This window comes from Brachycentrus maculatus, unplaced genomic scaffold, assembly GCF_059751285.1.
Source record: "Brachycentrus maculatus isolate JH-2025_06_01 unplaced genomic scaffold, ASM5975128v1 h1tg000089l, whole genome shotgun sequence".
Taxonomy (NCBI): Eukaryota; Metazoa; Arthropoda; class Insecta; order Trichoptera; family Brachycentridae; genus Brachycentrus; species Brachycentrus maculatus.
Genome location: NW_028280843.1, coordinates 2,400,318 through 2,422,405, shown reverse-complemented (window position 1 = coordinate 2,422,405; position 22,088 = coordinate 2,400,318). Strand labels below are relative to the sequence as shown.

At 30.0% G+C, this 22,088-nt stretch overlaps 2 protein-coding genes across 6 annotated transcripts; one reads left to right on the top strand and one right to left on the bottom strand.

The window, feature by feature from the left end:
• LOC148310732 (transcription factor grauzone-like) lies at nucleotides 1-7,510 on the top strand. Of its 3 annotated transcripts, none has more exons than XM_088257962.1 (10): nucleotides 1-96; nucleotides 400-561; nucleotides 1,270-1,677; nucleotides 2,051-2,175; nucleotides 2,947-3,060; nucleotides 4,115-4,210; nucleotides 4,467-4,640; nucleotides 5,677-5,869; nucleotides 6,097-6,249; nucleotides 6,679-7,510. In XM_088257962.1, the coding sequence occupies exons 2-10, from the start codon at nucleotides 442-444 to the stop codon at nucleotides 6,790-6,792; spliced, it is 1,497 nt and encodes a 498-aa protein (XP_088114088.1). In that variant the 5' UTR covers nucleotides 1-96; nucleotides 400-441; the 3' UTR covers nucleotides 6,793-7,510. The 3 variants fall into 3 exon arrangements, with proteins under 3 accessions (XP_088114088.1, XP_088114087.1, XP_088114090.1); XM_088257961.1 differs by having other exon boundaries at nucleotides 1-223; XM_088257964.1 differs by lacking the exon at nucleotides 4,467-4,640 and having other exon boundaries at nucleotides 1-223; nucleotides 6,679-7,507.
• Nucleotides 7,511-8,153: 643 nt separating this feature from the next.
• LOC148310731 (nucleolar transcription factor 1-B-like) lies at nucleotides 8,154-21,965 on the bottom strand. 3 transcript variants are annotated; one of them, XR_015837367.1, is made up of 14 exons: nucleotides 21,414-21,965; nucleotides 19,918-20,073; nucleotides 19,398-19,499; nucleotides 19,167-19,288; nucleotides 18,825-19,059; nucleotides 17,975-18,136; nucleotides 16,702-16,847; nucleotides 16,523-16,621; nucleotides 15,352-15,465; nucleotides 15,140-15,274; nucleotides 14,776-14,853; nucleotides 14,431-14,529; nucleotides 13,655-13,960; nucleotides 8,154-13,439 (listed from the first exon to the last, which is right to left on the bottom strand). XR_015837367.1 is itself a non-coding variant. In XM_088257960.1 (13 exons), exons 1-13 carry the CDS (start codon nucleotides 21,597-21,599, stop codon nucleotides 13,729-13,731), a joined length of 1,866 nt encoding a protein of 621 aa, XP_088114086.1. In that variant the 5' UTR covers nucleotides 21,600-21,965; the 3' UTR covers nucleotides 8,154-13,728. The 3 variants fall into 3 exon arrangements, 1 of the variants encoding a protein (XP_088114086.1); XR_015837368.1 differs by having other exon boundaries at nucleotides 8,158-8,590; nucleotides 13,238-13,960; XM_088257960.1 differs by having other exon boundaries at nucleotides 8,154-13,960.
• Between the last annotated feature and the right edge of the window lie 123 nt (nucleotides 21,966-22,088).

The following is a 22,088-nucleotide window of genomic DNA, read 5'->3' as shown; positions in this document are numbered from 1 at the left end:
GCATTATGGAATTTGAAGTTTTGAGTAAAGTGTCAAAATCAGAATATAGCCAAAATATTGAAATAAAATAATCATAATATGATCATCAAATAGAAAGTATTTTTAAAACAAGATGTCATTTTGTAGATTGTGTTCTCAAACTTCAGAATTTCTTGTAGATATTTTTGACGATTCTTACAAAAATAATCTTCAAATGAAAATTAATAAATTATTTTCCTTTTGGGTAAAATCTCGAGCTATTTTTATTTACACTTGGAACCAACTTTTTAAATTCTATATTTATATGCATATATATATATATATATATATATATATATATATATATATATATATATATATATATATATATATATATATATATATATATATATAAAATTATTTCATTTGTATAAATTTCAGGTAAATGAGAATGATTTGCTGACATCAATATGCAGTGAATGTATGAACCGAGTCATGGATTTCTACAGTTTCTTTGAGCAAGTTAAAAATACACAAATAAGCTTATCACAAAGAAATTTAATTAAAAGTGACCCGATTGATAGCAAAGAAGCTGAAAATCAGGTTATTGTCAAAACAGATTCATCGTTTATAATATAAGTAACAGCTCAAAAATTAAGTATGAATTATTATTTATTATCAAGGATATTATAATATTACATTCTTTGGTATTCCTCTAGGAATGTTCGGGTTCATTGGCCATTAGGAGAGACAAATGGAGATCTGTCAACTAAAATATGTTTTTTGTGTATTTCGTATCACTAAAAGTAGGGTTGGGTAAGGATAAGGCATAGTAGGCACTGGTCATGTTTCTATATGGAAAGCGAGTAATCCAGGGTAGGCACTGCTTTTCTGCCTATATAGAATGTTCACCTTTGTACCCAGGGGTGAATTATAACAGCCATCTTTGTCCCGCCCATGAAGCAAAGGATGTAACTCATTGGCCGAGAGTAGTCTTAAGTTTTTTTTTTACCTTTTCTATAAGTGTACCTACAATTAAAAATGGGGGAAGATAAAGTTTTATAATAATATTTTTCTATAATTCAATGAGTATTTCAAAAACTGTATAGTGTTGTTTTACTTGTACTTTATACTGCTCTTTTCTAAGTTACCAGTTATTGTTCTCAGAATATAAATTAGTTACCTGGTTAATACTAACTGGTTAATAAATACCGCAGCAAATACATGTTTGTTTTATTGACTCAAGCATATTCAAAATATATGTTTATATTAACAAAATTATAAAAACACTTCTTGAAATTTTCTTATTAGGTGGATCATTATAATTTAAAAATAAATACTGAACATACACAGAATACAAGTTTGGAAAATGAACAACTGATTCTAACCAAAGCTGAGATCATTGATGATAAAGAAATAAAGGTAGAAGTGTGTGAACCCATCGATCTTTGGGGACCAAGCTGTGAGGATGCTGATGAAATATTTTCATGCATCAATCCTGATTTAAATGTTGATACTCAAAACCAAAGAGAAAAGTTCAAAAAGCAGAAAAAGTCAAAAGAAGCAGTTGAAAGTCAAAATCCTCCCGCTCCAATAGAGTTGATAAGAAATGGAAAAATGATTCTGAAGGGATCTCAATTAAATGCTCTAATAGATGATTTCTACTCTATGCAGTGCCCATTGTGTGCCGATCATCCTGTATTCTGTAGTTATTTAACGGTATGGTCTTTAAACTATCTTTGTTTATTAGTTATATTTACTCTTTTTTATCTAAAATTCTAATGCCCATGCAGTCGGACAAATCCCATCAATACATTTAGTAATTATATTCTTTTCTCTGCTATTAAAATATTAACTAACAGAAAAAGCGGTGGCCAAAATGCCTGAACTTCATTATAATTTCGTATTAGAGCCAAAACATTTAACTTTAGGGTTCTTAATTATGCCGCAAACATAGAAACTTTTTTTTTTTTCCTTAATTATATATTGATATAAATGTTTATTTTTCTTAACTATTTTTATCTTGCAATTGACCTTTTTGACTTATCGTATAAAATGATATTTTATCTAAATGTATGTATGTATGTTTTAGTTAATGAAGCACTTCTACCAAGTCCATAATACCAAAGGATTCCTGACTTGTTGCAATATTCGTTTTTCTCATCATAGGGCAATTTATTTACATATGGCTAAGCATCTACAACCATCTGCATTCCAGTAAGTAATTATATGTACCTGCATACAAAATGTAATATGTTTGAAATTAAGTTGTAAATTATAAAATGGCGCATGATTGATGCTACAGCATGATGATGATATCAGAATAGGTTTTGAAATTGAATTTTAAATTATTTTGTTAAAAACATATGGAACAAAAGATTCAACCTTTGATTTTAAAAGTTGTAAATTATAAAATGGCGCATGATTGATGCTACAGGATGATGATGATATCAGAGGTGATTCAATACATATACATAAAAACATATTCAGCTATTATAATATTTTTTGTTACTTTATTTTTAAAAATAATAATTTATTTTAATAAATAAACACATATAAATAAAGAATCAAAAAATGTTTTTATAGCTGTAAATGTTTTTGTGTTATAAACACTGGCAAAATGATATTTTCACTTGTATCAGATCTTAAACATGTTACAGATGCTGGTTTTGTATGTTTGTCTAGTTTTGTAAATGAAGCACAATGCATTTGAATCACCTCTGATATCATCATCATCCTGTAGCATCAATACATTTTATAATTTACCACTTTTAAAATATGTGGTTTAAACTTTTGTTTCAGATAATTAAAACAAAATAATCAATGATTTACTAATATGTACATTCAAATTAGTATCTTACAATGTGGGATAAGGCTTCTTACAATATGGACCCCACATTGTCGGGGAAAATAAACTACATCTGTTTTCACTGTGAAATGATTCCTTTTTGTATAATGTCAATCATCCTATTGATAATTATTTTACAGATGCCCAATATGTAAAAAGGAAGTTTCACGCCCTTATGTACTTAAGCTTCACATGGAAAATCACTTAAATTATGAAAAATTATACAAATTTACTTGTGATCAATGTGATAAAAGGTAATTACATTAATAGTTCTTATTTGAAAAGATTATTTGCGTAGTGTCGTGGTTAGTACGAATAGCTACTTTTTAACATAAAAATTAATGGAATATAACTAATCTAAAATAGTTTTGTAATTAAATTTTTATTAGAAAACCAACATAGTTCCATGACGTACTACTGATTATTCCAAATTTTTAATTCAATTATTAATTTTTTAAATGTTGATGAGTCAAGAAATTTTCAATTATTCAATAATTATTGATTTTCACTGAAAAAAGGGAAGCAAAGTGTAATCCAGTACCATAACAAAAGCATTCAATTTATGCTTTTTTATTTAGTCACTTAACGGTTCACTAGCTGTCAATTATATTTCAAATATATATTTTGGTTTTACAGGCGTCTGTTTGGAGCATATTAAGAAGAACATTATTTATCTAACCTACATTATATACGTAAAGAAATTTTCGAGTCTAATAAGAGAAATCCTCATCATTAAGTATTTGCTACTTAGTATACTTATTGCCTAAATATAATATTAACAATATAATGTATAAAAAGTATATAATGTAGGTTAGATAAATAATATTCTTCTTAATATGGTCCAAACGGACGCCTGGAAAACCAAAATATGTATTTGGAATATAAGTGAGAGCTAGTGATCCGTTAAGGGACTTAATGAAAAAGGATAAATTGAATGCTTTTGTTATGGTACTGGATTACACTTTGATTCCCTTTTTTCAATGAAAATCAATAATTATTGAATTGTTAAAAATTGATTGACTCATCAACATTCAAAAAATCAATAGATGAAATAAAAATTTGGAATAATCGGTAATCTATTATTAATCAAAATAAGATAAGTGTCTTTATTAAAAAGGCAATTTTTTTGTTGGTTGTCAGTGCGATCTAACAGCACCTTTTAATTTTTTGGATACTTTCTTTTTATTCGATTCACGTCAACCAGGACTCATTAGCCGAGGAGTAGTTTTCTGCCGTTCAGACATGCAAAACTGGGGAACAACTTTATTCTTAAAATGTGTATTAACTATCATGTTTTAATGTTTTCAGTTTTAGTAGTAAAAACAGCTTAAGTAATCACAAGATAAATTTTCATATTCCTGCCAGTGAAATAAGAATGTACAGTTGCAGTGATTGCGGTAAAGAGTAAGTTGTATTCTTAACATTGTTGCATTTATGTATGAAAAATAATTTTCAAAGTAACATAAATTAACTACTTAGTATGAAAATAGTAAAGGGCTTCCGTGGCATGGTCACGGACTGTGGTTTGATGCCCCAGACTACCACAACTTGTTTCCTAATTCTTTAACAGTAGGCATATTTAGTTGAAAATATTATAAATATTTGCAAGTATAAAACTGAGATGAAAAATAGTTTATAGTGTAAAATAAAAACATTTTAGGTTCAAATTAAAATGCATGTTAACAACCCATATGAAAGTCCACCAAACGGCATTGTGTTTTCTGTGTTCAGTATGTGGGAAATCTTTTCAAACTAAATCAGAATTAAGAAGACACATGCTCTCACACGATTCAATGGAAAACAATAAGGTTCGATGTAAACATTGTAGTCGGATGTAAGTATTCCTTGTATATATTCGTTATTACGTTTAAGGTGGAGACTGACTGGAGCATTTCGTCGTAACGTAACTTGTTACAATGCGAGCATTCAGGCAGTCAGTACACTGAGCCGAGCGCTCCATGCATAGTTTCGGATGATTGGTGATGCTCGCCGTGAGCGATGTTATGACGTTATGTTATGATGAAATGCTCCGATCAGTCTCCACCTTTAGAATCAAATTTCCCCAAATCTAAATTGTAAAGCAGGGTCTTTAACTTTTACATTGACATCTCAACATAGGTCTGGGTATTTACAGGGCGTGTCTGTCATAATCTGGTTTAAGTGATCACTTTGTACATGTGTAACATTCACCATTCTACCCATGAAAGACAACCATAATACTCAAATTTCGAAAGTTGTATATATCATTTAACTGACACCTTATTTCACATGTGAGTTCTCGGTACCATCTATGGTCGAGTTGAGTAAGTTTTTATTTATTTATCAGAGACCTTCATGAATTGTATGCAAGATTATTTTACATACTAGAAGACGCCCGAAAACTATTATATTAAGAAGACAAACCCAAATATTGTCTTTCACTTTTCTCCGAAACAGAAGTTAAAAAGTGATTATTCATAGATTAGTTCTAGAGATAATCAAGATTGAATCTCCGGGAATAATTCCTCATAAATCTTCAGCTTTCGTACATCTAAAAATACAGTTGGTTGGCGTGCAGATTTACATGATTTCCTGGTAAAATACTGTCATTAAAAAGCTTATCTTTACTGCACAATTTTTAAAAATATGTATTTCTTCATTTATTTGCTTATGAATGCTCATCTTATATAGTAATGCCTAAATTGCATTTGTAAAATAGTTTAAATAAACGGAACCTTTGGTGTGAAATAAATAAAAGTTCCTTGTTTAATATTATATGCCATATGAAGTGTTGAAGTCTGCACACTTCACCTCGAGGTTTGGATTCAATTAGTTATATAGTCGACGTAGGTTTTACAATGGATTTTTAATGCTTTTTTTTACTTCCCTAGATTCAAACATGCTTATTCTCTAAAGAATCATGAGAAGCGACATTTAGGAAAAACATTAAGCTGTTCAGATTGCTCATTTACAACTCATGCAACTTCCCTTTTAAATCGACACAAAAGAATCCGCCACACAAATGAAAAACCATATATCTGTTCTTACTGTGGAAAATCCTTCAAATTGAAAAGTTGCCTCCAGGTAAAGTACTTATAACTTTACTTATAAAAGTACTTATAACAGTTTGTTCAATTTTACCCATCATTACTGTTTGCATATAGTTATTCAACAGAATGTAGTTCTGAAAAATTAGATTTTTTTAAACTGCTGTGTGATGGTGTTGGTAAGTAAAAAATATAAGGTTATATAATTAAATATAATTAAATTAGTAGCTCTTTACTTATAAAATATATTAATAATATTTCTAGACTCATATACCACAGCATACCGGTGAAGCCCGATATACTTGCAAATTTTGTCCTAGGACATTTATTTCATCTGGAAACTGCAGTTCTCATCAGAAAAGAATGCATACAGAGGAACATAAACAATATTCAGATAAAAAACTTTCTGAGAGATTTGTAAGTATTAGATTAATTTAATTTTTCTGTAATTTTTTTTCTTCATATTAGCTTAAGCTGAATGTGTGTGTCACAAACTAAATATGTGTTTGTGTGTTGTGCTTTTATTAATACTGAGGGCGGTCCAACCATTTAGCTTTTGTAGCCTGAGATACAATGGAAGCAGACAAGTTGTTTTGAGCAACATATAAAATATATTAATACTAAAGGTAAATAAAGCTTGCTTCGATGGAAGTATGCAGTTATGATTTTTAAGTTCTTCAAGATATATTTTGGTTCTAGTTTTATTTATAATTCTTCATCTTTGAATTGTGCTCACAAATTGAGGTGTTTCAAAATAAAAGCTACAAGTTCATGATTTATCATGGACCATATTCATAACCGCCAAATGCGCCCGCATTTAAAAAATATGTAATGTTTACTTCACAGAAAAGTGACAAAATAATGGATGAGCAAGTAACCGACACTCATGAAGTTGCAAGAGAATATTTAAATAAAATAACGGGGACCGACCATTACAAGAAGAATATTGAAACACATTAATGGAAACCAACCATTACAAAGGGAATGTTGAAATCAATCATCACAAAAAGAATGTACAAATATATTAACGGAGAACATTATAATGAAAATGTTTAAATATAATGTTAAGATTCAATCATCACAAAAAGAATGTACAAATACATTAACGGAAAACATTACAATGAAAATGTTTAAATATAATGTTCGGAATCAATCATCACAAAAAGAATGTACAAATACATTAACGGAAAACATTACAATGAAAATGGTTAAATATAATGTTCGGAATCAATCATCACAAAAAGAATGTACAAATACATTAACGGAAAACATTACAATGAAAATGTTTAAATATAATATTGGGAATCAATAATCATAACGAGAATGTTGAAATACAATCATGGGAACCAACCATCACCATGTAAATATAGAAATATGGTAACGGGAGGTAGCATTAATTAAGTTATTCGCATTGCTATTTCTTCAGTATCATATAAAGCAATCGGTTGAAAGTAAAAGAGTTCAACACTACCCTCGTCAAAAATGTGTTGAGCCATTAATCATCATAAAGGGTCAAAATGTTACAAGCTACTTTTCAAACTTTTTGCTTGTACTATTTCCACATCTAAAGAATAAGAACATGAAAAAAGTTTTAACATTTAAAAAAAATGTATTTTATAATTTGTAATATGTAAAATCTTGCTTATCTCAATAAAATTTATTGACTGGAGAGAGATTACTGATTTCTTTATTTTTTTTAATTAAAAAACTGTTAATTTTTCTTTAGTAGGATCAAGATATTACGCATATTTATTCCATCTTGCAATGATTCTGCTTTTGAAATTTTGATACATAGCCAAAAAATTGGCTATGTATCAAAAAACCATACAAAAAAAACAGATTAATCAAATCCTCACCCACTGTATCTTACTTTCACCCATTCAAAACAAAAACCTATTCAACTACCACCATTCTGTACCCAGCGTGCTGAAAATACATACAAACTCACAGAAATATTTAATAAAATAATTTCCGAAGATAAGTAAGAATTTATAAACATCATAATTTATGGACTTAATACTTATTATGTTCAATAACCATTTAGCTACCAAAATCCGATATATCGGGTGTCGGTACTCTGAAAAATAATAAATAAAAATTTATTCATGTATTCAACCTTTTTTAAATACTTACCAAATATTAAGTGAAAAAATTAGGAAAATGGCTGGCATACATATTAGGCAGATACCGAGGAGCCAGCCTGCATTTTACGGATAATCTTCAATAGATTATTAGAGATATGTCATGGGCTGAATGTTCACTTGTTACGTAGGGGAAAAAATTTTGAAACAAGAGTGTCAGTAATTAAAATTCAATTTTTTCAGGATTATGATTTAATAAAAATAAACATGGTAAAAATGGCTATAAAACAATACGAATGTGTAACAAATTTCAATATACACTAGAATAATAGTAAGTTCGTATTAAAATAAATTTATTTTGTACTTCATGTTAATAGGATTATTATTTTTCATTTCAGTGATTTATTACTACATATCTATCAATACATTCTCTTAAAACATAAAACTTAAATTTGAATTTACTTTAGCTGGCGCACATAGTACATTATGTTTTCGTAATTTGCTTAATGAGCCAAATGCAAGACGCAATAATTATACCAACTACATATATCTATGTGTTCTCAAAGCAGATCGCCCACTATTGCCAGTCACCGCAGTCCAGTAATGCAGCTAAGTGCAATAAGTTAAAAGTTTCATTGTGACAATGTATTCTGTCAAATGCTGCATAGAAATCCAACCTTAAGTCATAAAATACCAATGTTTCAAAAACATGTCCAGAAGTAAAATTATACAAATAATTTTTATTTTACTTAAGTGTCGCTTTTTAGAGTTCTTCAATGTCATAAATTATAAGTCAATTTATGAGTAAGATAAAATTTTCATAAAAATATATACGAATATCGAAAATAAAAATACATACTAATTGTATTTCATCACATTCAACAGATGTGCGTAAGAGACTGGACTACATATTAGATTTGTTTGTTCAAATCTGGTAATAATAATTTTTTATCAATTACTACTTCCAATGCTGGGGACTGACCAGAGTCATTTCGTCGTAAGCATTGCGACTATACGATGCGAGCATTTGTATAGTCACTACAGCGAGCCAAGCGCTGCATCCATAGTTGGAGCGCTCGCCGTGAGCAACGTTACGACGAAATGCTCCGGGCAGTCCCCACCTTAACAAACCTCTTAATTTGATTATCCACAGAAAATAACACAGTTATGTTATAGTGAATCAATGTTTTTACTTTTGAAACCTAAAAATCTGTATACAGCGACAACCAGCCTTATATGTAATGGTAAATAAGAATTCAATTATCCAAAAAAATAGACAAAAAATTATGGTGATGATATATGGTTATATTCAATGAATATAACATCAATGAAGTGTAAATCTTGACCAAAAAACAAGTAGAGAAAAGACGATTACGAAATATATTATGTACAACTTATCAATTAATTAATAATCTTTACCAACATGTAATTGAATTAATATCATACAAACTAATAAAATCACACACATATTTTTAGTATACATAAGTTCCACGGTAAAACAATTCAAACTGTTACAGTTGCATGTCTGCTACGTGATGAATCAAAACTGACAAAATTACAGCATTTTTAATTAGTGACAATTTGAGTGCCGACCTCTGTAAATATTGTTTTGAATTTCTTTATATGAAAAAGCATTTAACAGTTTTAAAATAACATTGGTCTTAGTATTTCAAATATTCCAATTAAAATATTCAAAAATTTGATATGTCATTTAAATGACTTTTGGTTCCACTATTTAAATACAAAAATTTAAAATCACGAAAAGTAAATTGTTGGGTAGATATTGGTTTTACTCCGTGGCATTTGTTACATCAGTTACAAAGAAGGCCTTATTATTAAATTAATTCAAATAATATATGAACTGTATGAAAGAATAACCATAGAACAAAAATCAAAACAAACAGTACAAAACTAGTAATAAAAAAATCAAATATACAACCAATTGCTTAATGGTCAAATCTACAATGTTTTTTCTAACATTATAATTTATTCAAGTGACTTTACAAGAAAAAGAGGAGAAGTTTCTTGATTAAATGCGATATCATAAAACTTTTGAAACGTTAAAAATAAAATATATACACACAAACAAGTATTTTTTTTTTCAAACGTGTTACTTTGTCATACAGTTGAAAAGTCAATATCGGGATATATAGTAGTGCATTGGGATATACTAACAGTAGCAAATTCTTCGACTGAATGCATAACTATCCTAAGTCATGTACAAGTTAATTTCATTTTCATTCATGTATTGTATTTTGATTTTATTGTGCGGAAAGTTCGTAACTTAAATAAATACATACCTATCCAATAGGGTGGGCCGATGACGTTTTTTTTGCGAATTCAGCAGTGAAAGCGGTCTAAAAAGTTGCATTTTGGATTGAACATAACGAGAAAAATATTCAAAAAAATATTCGATACTACTTTTGGCCCTCAACCAGAGCTCAAAGTTTTCGGAAAAGCCATTTTTTTGCGCTTTACCAGCTGTAATTTCGTAATTAAGGAATAAAGACAGTCTAATTAAATGTTACGATATGTAATATACCTTACTTAAAAAGCACATAAAGGCAAAAGTTGCACTTTACGTTGTTATAAATAGGTAGCGTTGTTTTAGTAAGTCATTATATCCATCAGTATTCGGCCGGCGCGCGGCGCTCTAAGGTATCGGTTGCGCTGTTCGTAATTTTCCTTAGATCCCTGTACTTTGAAAACGAGTTAGATTTTATTATATTTTATAATTAAGGTTGAAAATTATCTTAACAAACGATTAAAGTTATTTTAAATACATTATTATGTAAATTTAAACCGAAATGAGTTCATCTAAACCCTATATAAAATAATACTAGATTTTGGTTTTTGGCCTCTTTTATTTTTGGAATTTTTCTCGAACCGGTTTCAAAAAGAACTTTGTTATCTTCAGGGATAGACATGAACATGTATATTCCAGAAGACAACAAGGTTTTTGCCGAAACCAGTTGGAGAAAAGTACCAATAATGGATGTGGTTAAAAACTAAGTTCTAGTTTTATTTTATAAAGTTTTATAAAATAAGCTACAAAATATCTGCCGAAAATATTCAAGAAATAAGCTAAACCCGCTACTAACATAGACGTAGTGAGGTAGATTGTCCCATATTTGCCGCACCATCAGGTCACATTGTAGAAATGATAGAAAAATGATGATAGGCACTATTGACTAAAAACAATCTTAAAAAATTCATCGAAAAAACAGCCGAACTTCAAAAACAAATCGAAAAATTATTGATTATCAAAACAAGGTTACAACACCTTTGTCTAAATGAAAAAAGAAGAAATATTTACAGGAAACTACAGAATCAGTGAGCTTAAAATTATTCCCTGAACTCTCATCGTCCAAGAGGAAAACTTTGCAACTTCCTGCTATAACAAGTGTGTGTTTAGTTTAGTTTAGTTTTTTTGGCTGCAACTTTGACTTTTGTTGTTCTAAAAGACTACAAGCCATACTACACCAATATTTGGCACTGGCAAATATATTTCAGATTCAATCGTCAATGATTTTTTGAGCACCAGTTTGGAGCTTGAAAATATTCAATGCCTAAGCTGCGATGGGATTGTCTTTAATACGGGCTGGAAAATGGAGCCATTCGGCATATATAATAAATATAGAATATACCATTACAGTGGTTTATTTGTCAATTACCTCAATTCTAATGAATTACCGTTTTGACATTTATTTACCCATGATGGTTCCACATCTGGTCTTTGGGGAAATTCTAATCCGACTGGAAAAGCTTTAGGTTTTGTGAATGATTATCTATTATAGATTTTTTACTGTACCTGTAAACCTACGACATACTTTAAGCTGGGACCATATGTGTCAATCTATTACTATTGAACATTTTTCACTCTCAATAACTGACAACTATTTATTTTAAAATATAAAAATAATTGTCAAAGTTTACGCTTCAGTGTGATTAATTGTAATAAGAAAACCATAGGATAGTGCAAATTATGTAATTGAAATAATAAGTTTATCCGGAACTTTGGGGATGATTTAAAATCAAAAAAGATCCTGTCATTCAAAGGAATGCTTTTTTGTTCATCCTATAAACTCATTTTCAATATTGCTAACGGATACCAGAAGCCATATCGGGACCTAAATTTGAGAAGAATCATCGAAACTCGGAAGAAGACAGATGCTAACCTTAAGGTTATTTAAGTTACCGAAGCTCAATTTTCAAGCTACCAACTACACAGAAATAATTATTAGGGCTAAATCATAAGTTGCACAACCACCAATCTTAATTAAAATATCGGACAGCTTTTAAGAGATGATTTTAATAAATCGAAGATCAGTTTTTACTTTATCCTCCATCCCTTGTCACATGTAGGCCTATTGGAACGCTGCGTAAAAATGGTGACAGAAGCCTCGATAACAGTAACTGGCCAGAAAGCAAAAGATGGTGTTATATGAACGAAAATAATGTACAGGACTAAAATACCATCATTCGATAGTAAGAAACAGTGTGAATCATAAAAATTACTTTTATTTTCGAACTCTGCTTTATTTAGAAAAATCTTTGAATTCCTTCATTTTTATGATTTGAAAAATAAATATAAAGCCAATTTCTAAATTTCAAAAAAAATATTTCTTGCGGACTGACTTTTCTTTTAATAATATATAATTTTTTTCGTAAGCCATAAAAGTGAAATTTAATATTTTGTGGGAATTGAGAATTTCGCTGAAAAATATCAAAATGTAAAAATATCAATCTTGGTTGATTTGTTGTTTTTAATTAACATAATATAATTAAAATAATTTTAATGGTTTGTAAAGATAATCTTTAACTTATACTTAATCACAATTAAAATTCTAACACATTTTAAAAGTACCGGGATCTAAGAAAAAACACGGAGAGCGCAACCTATCCCTTTGAGCGCCGCGCGCCGGTTATACTGATGGAAACAATTGCTAACTAAAATAACTCTACCGATTTATTACAATAAAAAGTGCAACTTATGTGCTAATCAAGGAAGGTGTATTACATATCTTAAGATTTAATTAAACTGCCTACATTTCTAAAATACGAAATGACAGCTGGTAAAGCGCAAAAAAATAGCTTTTCCGAAAACTTTGAGCTCTGGTTTAGGGCCAAAAGTAGTATGGAATATTTTTTAAAATATTTTTTACGTTATGTTCAATTCAAAATGCAACTTTTTAGACCCATTTGTCTTTGATATCTAAAAAAATATTTTTTTTCATACATCAACGGCCCACTCTACTATCCAAAGTATATAAATCTAAATATTTAAAAAAAATATGTATTACTAAATGATTGAGAGAACTCACTTTCAAAAGTTGAATTGCCTCATAGCATTGTAGCATAGTTCTGCATTCTCGTGACAAATTGAATACAGCAGGTATATGATTAATCATGATTTTAAAGCTCTTGAGTGAAATTTTGCTAATGCAGCGTCTTCCTTCCATATTGTTCCTGAGAATCAGCTGAAGCACTTAGTAGTTGTCACCATGCATGTATAATATGAGGCACCTGGAGATATTTTACTGTGTTAGTCTCTACCAGCCCTTTAGAGAACTTCGGATAGCATTGGTCATCAATTTAAATATTTTATAGATATTTTCAATATGAACAGAAATATCGAAAATCTCATTTGTATGACAATTCATCATATTATCATAGGTAAGTACAAGCTAGTTTAGTAAGAATATAAATCATTTATACCATACCAATTCAAAACAACAAACCTCAAGATTTCAACATATTCATTGGATATTCTTTACTTTAACATTGACCTGGTAACATATTACATATTCTAAATTCATAAAACATTTTCTTTCATTTTTAAGTATCTCTTGCGATCTTTTTTTGAAAGGGAAGCGATAAAGGTTTCTAAATCTGAATCATATTTTTCTTTAGCCTCTTTCATTGCCTTCTTGTAAGTTTTTCTTTCTTTGCTGGATAAATTTTCCCAAGCCTCATTTAGCTGGTCTTCTGAGGAATATTTGATTTTTCGTTTTTTCATTGCTTTTGCAAAAAGTTTTATGGGTAATCTATAAAAAAAAATCAAAATTAATCTGCATATATACATTAAGATTGTAGTTGTATTTAAATAAATTTATGATTTGAATCAGTGCTTAATGTGGCCAATTTCATTTTACATAAACCATAAACGTTTTATTTCCTATCCATTTTTCATTCATCTTCTTTGACCTTTATCAGCACCCAGATGGGGCAGTATATGTAGTAATCCACATTGGTGGGGTGTTAATGTAATATAATTAATGACTTGATCATTGATTACAAATTTAATAAAGGAAATTTAGTCCTACTCTTATTAGATTTTGATAAATTTGATTTGCTTTTTTTCTATTTTTCCCATACTGCCCATTTATCATGCATAAAAAAACACATTCTTAAAAATCAATTCTAGGTAGCACTGTAGTTCGTCATTTAACAATTACATGTTTCCTTTGATAAAACATTTGTTTAAGGTGATTTGGGTGCGTTAAGGACAACTTACTCAGGTGGGTGTTTCGGTTCTCCCTCAAAAACTGTTACAGAATTGGATGTTGCTAATTTATGATTATCTTCAGTTATGTTTATAGATGTCCTTCTCTTTCTACAATTGAAATACAAAAAAAAATCTATAATTAACCACAATTACATATTTGCTTTAAACATTTTTCTGCAGCGATTCAGGGGCCATTTTGAGTGTTTCCTGGCATAATGAGTTGCGGGAAATACAGCCAGATCAATTTGTAATCATGCAGAGGGTGTTGAGGTTTTTTTAACCGTCACCCATCGGTATAATTTCACTGCAGAATGCGTAAATTGTATTCAAGATTATGAAATATGTTAAACTTACTTTGGAGATGTATCACTTTCATGAATGTCATGCTCACTATATCTTCTTTTCTTAGCTGTCAATTTTGTATCATTGGGGCTAAAAAATATTTTGTATATATATCACAGATGTAAATATAATATGATGTATAAAAACTAAAGATATATTAATAACAGATATTTAATAAATAAAATGAACCTCTTCTGTACGTCATTTTGAACTGAACCAGTCCAGGGTGATATTAAATAAATATTAGTAAAAATGACTTGTATTTATTATGATCCCTTGGGAATCGGACCACATACATACATATTATTATGTAATACATTATAACTTGAATATTTTGTTTAAATCATCAAGATGTGCTATTGAGCTCACCACTTACTTGAAACACTCTTCATCTTCACTATTGTTAAGATTGAACTTTTTCTTGGAAATTATTCCTTTTCCAATACTTGCTGAAGGTTCTGGTTTTTCTTGTTTTTTAACGTTGCTTTTTCCGGGCTGTTTACTAGCATTTCTGTAAAAGTTATATAATCATTGTGTTATATGCAACAAGTAAGACATTATTTATTTTATTAAAGATTTTTTTGTTACTTTGTTTCCGGGAAGCTCACTTTGACATTGGAAGACTTTTCATTATTTTTTTTACTTTTGTCTTTTAGACTCGATAAACCATTTGATTTGTGTTCCGGGTAAGCTTTGTCGCCACTAAAATAAAACAAAATAATTACACTTAACACATATAATAACCACTCAAAGGAATTGAATTGACCTGCCCTCATTGAGAACTCACGGGGTTTTAAAAAATTTCTCTATATTTTTAGTTCCCTATAATAAAATATTTTGTAATTAATTTCATTTATTATTGGGACTAAAACACGACAAAGCAGTACAAATTTTCCTGACAAAATATATTTAAATCCTTCTATAGGATTGCATTTTGTGGCTTGTATACTTGGAAGGGATCGACATATAAAAACTATTTGGTTAAATTAATAATATTTCATTAATTGATTCGGCAGTCACTTTGTGGTAAAATCTATCCATTTTTAATTAATGTTTTACTTAGTAAATACCACTATTTCTGGTAATAGTGGTATTTACTAAGTAAAACATTAATTAAAAATAATAATATTTCATTACATTAACTGTAGAGTTATTCATTTCTTAATCTTCTAACATCGATGCTGTAATTTCTTCATCATTTTGTTAATTTGTCCACTAGAGAGATGAATAACTGAAAACATTGCATGAAAAACAAGATAGGATGATGATTAATACATAATATCCCAGAAATAATAATGCGACGGGGGTGGTAATGTGGACGCATCTGCATAATCGCGCAGCAGTCCTGTGCCTCAGGTACCAGTCCAGAGTGATATTAAATAAATATTAGAGTAAAGAATAACTTTTATTACCTCCCTAAGTTATCGAACCTGGGACCTTTAGCATAGTAGCAAAATACATTAACTATATTTTATGTATTTATAGATTTCGAGTTTAATTTGTAGAACTACATTTTAATTTATGTATTAAATGTTAAATGAAACATAGATTTTTTACATTGAAATTTTTGTGTTGAACTTAGTAGACTCAAAAAATCAGTGTTGGATTTAACTGTTTGATTAACATTTAATACATATATTATACGTCTTCATATAATAATAATATATGTATTATTATAGGGCGTTATTTAAAAAAGAACATGTACGCACACAATTTATTCAAGGGCAAAAAGTTATGACAAAAATAAAAATAAACTTACAAAGCATACTCTGATTGGTTATAATCAGACAAATATCCGTCTTTAACTTCCGCTTCCTTTTTTGATTTACGTTTCTTTCCTTTCTCACTTTCCATGTGCCTGGAAAATAAAGAGCCATTATACACCAGTTCAATTTGTAAAATACGTTGATCGTTTTAAAATCAATGATAAAAATATACCGGTCAACCAGCTCTGGATGGTTTTTCAAATAATTTCTTAGCTTTAGTGCATATTCTTCTTTTTCTTCTTTTAACAGGTCTTCGAAATATTTCCGTTCCTCGGAAGAAGCCGCCTTCCACCTAAGGGATAGTTCCTTCATTCGTTCCTGGCAATAAAATATACATGAAATTAGTATGAATCACCTGCTTGCTGGATTTTTTCTACAATATAATGAAAAACATACCTGTCACGCCACAAGTCACAACTGTTATTATGCAATTATTGCAATTTTTCAACATTTACAAGAAGTAAAGTGATATGTTTTCATCAAATATTTGTAAGTAATTTTAAAAGGGTAAATGAATAGAAATTTTTTGCCCATTAGCTGCCAAAAAATGTTTTTTTTTTACTGAACAAACACATAGAGAAAGTGCTAGAATTATTATTTATATTTATCGTCATTGGAAATTTCACTAGTCATAATAAAACGGGTTGCCTTTACACAAATTTTAAGCACATGGGGATAGCACTTTTTTTTTCAAACATAATATGTTACGTATAACAGTGTTTGAAAATGATGCGAAATGCATCAAAACACATCGCTCACTCCTTTCAAGAACGTCATAAATCAAAAAACTTGATTTTTCAGGAGAACGTTTTTAAAGTTTAAATATATAATACAATGCATTAAAAATAAATATCAAGCCACTTATTGAACTTTTGACAGTGCAACAGATATTTTTTGTTAAAACCTGAAGGTTTTTTCTCCATTTGAAAAATATTAAGTTTATTTAAAAAAATAATTAAACAATACCTTTTCTTCAAAATGCAAAAACACGTTTTTTGGCCTGTAGCGGGTAAGTATTAAGTTAAAAATATGCCTCTTTTACTGAGATATAGTAAATTTTCTGAGCATTCCGAAAACATGCACAACTGAAAATTGACAATTTTTGATTTATGACGTTCTTGAAAGGAGTGAGCGACATGTCACATTAGATTTTCAGAAATAGTAGTATTTACTAAGTAAAACTTAAATAAAAAAAAATACCTACTGACTTATTCAACAAACAAATCATTTACCATAGAATAAAATAACAACTTTATATTTTTTGCACATAAATTTTATTTGACCAGAGACCGAGTTTTGTCATAACCGTCATAAACGACGAAACCCGGTCGCTGGTCAAATAAAATTTATGTGGAAAAAAACTAAATAGTTGTTATTTTATATTTTAAATAATATTTAAGAATTCGGACCATGAAATTTGAATTTTAAGTAAGTAAAATATGTACCTTTGGTGGGAAGTCGGCTAGCTCAGTGGACCTGAGCAACGTTCTGGCAAATAATGTGTAAATATTTGATGGAGGTTTGTCTGGCTTCCCATTCGCCCGGTCAACCATCTGTTTTTCCTTTTTTGTTAAAACAGATTTTGTGTCAATAGAATCTGTAAGTTCCTAAAAAATTATATTAAAATAAATTTTTATCTTGCTTGCTTTTTTACTAAATTAAAAAAATAGTTCACATCAATCAATAAAATGCCAAAATGAGTAAACACTACTCGAAAGTGAATCACCGGTATACATATTTAGGTACCTATGCAATATAAATATTTGTTTGAACTATCAAGATATTTATATAAAAATTACCAGGTCGAAAGGAAAGAATATGTGTGATACGTAGTTTTTTTGAACGGTGGACCGAAGAAACGTTCACGCACTATCTGTACTCAGTGCAAATAGGGTGTTTATGGGGCATGTCTTCCTGCGCATTTAAAACAGTGTTCAAAAAAATAATTATTTTATAATTTTGGTTTTGTATAAATATTTTTTTTCTTCATTTTGTTACTGATGTGTGTGCATATTATCATGTATTTACCAACCTGATTAAAATTAAGTATTTTTTGTTATCACATTATAATTTATTTATTAAGTGTTTTAATTTATTATTTATAAACATCTGTAATTTTTTACACTTTATATGATATTTTACACAAAGTGCAAAAATTAATATCGGATTTTGGTAGCCAACGGCTGTAGATTTGTTTTGTCAAGAAGTAAATGTTACCAAAAAAATATTAAGGGCCCTGATATAAACAAAAATACCTAATTTATATAACAACACAATTACATATCAAATGCTTACATCCATTTCTTTCTGTTTGTACTCTGCCCACTGAAGCCAAGGTATTTTCTCAGATTCTGGAAGGTCTTCCCATTGTTGACGGAATAAAGATAACAATTCTTTAAAGGGCCTTTCTTGATAATCGGGATTTGTATGAATTTGATCTTCCATGTAGAGATTGAAAGCCGTGTTCTTTTTAGGGTTTATGATTTTTGATTTTTTTTCACTATTTTTCATTTCAGAAGGATGCTCTGCTCTGAAAAAGGAACAGTAAAAAATTATGACATTAACATATTAACCTGTATATTGATAGTTATAATAATTCGTTTATTGCATGACTAAGTGTTGAACTCATTCACTTACAGAAATATCTCCAAATTTCTTTGGTATTCTTGCTTGGCCAATTCTGCCCTTTTCATGTATTTTGCTTTCTTCTTTGGCTTTAGATTTCTGTACATTTCACTTATCATTTTAGCCATTTCTATCTGAAAAATTACACAGTTAAAAAAATCAATTGGATGTAAATATGATATTTTCTTGGAGAATATTCAATCTATAGTGATGATAAAAAATCCAACAAAGTACTTAAATTACCATGGGCATCTTAGGCATATTCTCGTGGAGAGCTTTTACATGGTCCTGATAGAACAACAGATACGAAGAAAGTGGCCTTTTCGGTCTATCCGGGTGGCGATTCTGTAAATTCATTAAAATGGATTAATTTTATCTATTTTTGGAGTATCTATATTGAGATTGCAGGCAGAATCAAACATTACACTATATCTTATGGACCAGTAGAAGGGTAGGAGGATATGTATGTGGTAGGAAGAGCGGTATTATTGTGGAAAAACACACCCAGAGAGGATACTGTAACATTAAATTATTTTAAATATTAACCTTAGTGCGCATTTTATTTTGTCATCCTTTTTTCAAAGAAGTTATAAATGCGGTGCTTAAAAGAAAATGACACTACCATTAAAAATAATAATAATACTTCTGCCACCATCATTTTAACCTAAATATTAGAAAAAAAAAATTTGAATGTACAAGAAATTTGCAGTTAATGTATTCAATTTAAATATTGCAATGTCTAAATAGTGAAGTAATATATAACCTTAGCTTTGGCTCCATAAAAGTCTGTCCACGGATGACTAAGCCAAACCTCCGCATCACTTAATACTTCATGTAATAAGCGGAAGCCGCGCAGCCTCTGTAGCACAAGTTTCCACATTTGGAGACATTCCTCGTCTGAATAGTTATCGAAAGCAATCTGTGAAAAATATTAATACACAGTCACGCAATCTATTCGAATAGCTTTCCACTCTCAGGTTATATTGAACAGAAGCAAAATATTTTATTTGGTAATTTTAATCTTCCGTATATGTAACTGGTGGGGTGTACTAGATACATTAAAGTGACTTAAATTATGCACTATCTTACTATAGAAAGAAAATAATGAACAAAAAGGCATTTATTCCATTTTTATTAGGCTTTACAATGGTATTCAATGTTACCCTAATTTAATGGGTAACTTGAATACCATTTTATTGACTTGAATACCATGAATAACTAATGTGTATTTCATGTAGAATTAATAATTAAATAAAAATGTGTATTTCATGAAGAATTAATTAAAATCCCTGACATTTTAAGTGTTTTAATTATAACTACCATAACTTAAAACAAATTGAATTGCAAACAATACACATAAAATGTTGAAAGTTATCTATATTGAGTGTAATGGTATATTATTTATTTATTTAACAGTTGTTTACATGACAGGATTAAAGTCACGTAAAGTGTGGAACAAATTAAAATTAGAAAATTTCAATTTTAATTAGGGTTAATTCCAGGGATTTGATATATTTCATATAAGCTAAATTAAGATTTGGAATGCTGGCACTGAATTCTGGCTGCATCCTAAAGGCGTTTGTGGACTACATGGAATTTTACCGTCCCGCACTTCAGTTAGCATGATAAACAAAATGATTGGCTTGTGCTTTTGTCTTTCTTTCTTCGGATCGGTGTGCTCGATTGATGCATGATCACGGTGCGCGTAAATTTGATCGTGCTAAACTGTCGTAGTCGGTTTCATTTTTCAAAACCGGAATGCCAGACGGTAAAATTCCGGGTAGTGGACAAGCGCCCTTAGGGCGTTTGTCCACTACACGGAATTACACGGAATTTCACCGTCCGGCACGTCAGTTAGCGTTCGGTCCTCTTGATTGGTGCAACATGTTGCGAGTAAATTCTGAAATTGGAATGCTGACACTGAATTCTGGCTGCATCCTAAGGGCGTTTGTGCACTACACGGAATTTTACTGTCCCGCACTTCAGTTAGCATGATAAACAAAATGATAGGCTTGTGCTTTTGTCTTTCTTTCTTCAGATCGGTGTGCTCGATCGATGCATGATCACGTTGCGAGTAAATTCGATCACGCTAAACTGTTGTAGTCGCTTTCATTTTTCAAAACCGGACTGCTGGACGGTCAAATTCCGGGTAGTGGACAATCGCCCTAAAGGTACCTAAATAAACAGTTGGGCTCAACAAGGACTAGCAAAACATTCGGGATAAATGCGACCAGCCTTATAGAAAATAGAATTGCTCACCAAGTCCCACGGCAAGCGCTGAGCCCTGGACCGATAATGCAAGTTATCAGAAGACGGAATGTGGTGTTTCATGCGAGACAGCAACTTCTCAACGTGCTCCTTGGGCCAACTCAGTGAACCTTCCCCTCCTTCGTGTTCTTTCGACTTATCCTGCATGTCAATCATCTCGTCACCTGAGCGTGCCATTCTTCAAAAAAAATTAAACTATTTCCTTACTTTTTACTATATTTTTAAAAAATTATTATTTCTAAGATTTTAGGAAAGAACAATATTTTAACGACTCGATTAAAGAGTGGCATAAAAAGGGTTAAGTTTTTAATGTTTGATAAGCAAAAAATTGATGGAACTGAAACAACCATGCACTTTAACTTTCACAATTGTTATTGTAATTAACTTGACACAATATTAATCTGCGTTTTGAAAAGTATTTATTATATTTGATATTTTTATACAGAAAAAACTTAATTCAGGGAAAGAATTTTTAAAGGGAAACCGTCGAAACCGTCAACCAAATTTAGTACACAACCATAGACCAACGATTATTTGTATACTGAAACCATAGATATATCATTACAGATGGTCTCAACAATTCGGGTCTTCTTCTTCTAACCCTTATCAGCACCCAATGGTGCATAGGGCACTGCATCGTATTGATACTGTGTTATCTTGATCCTT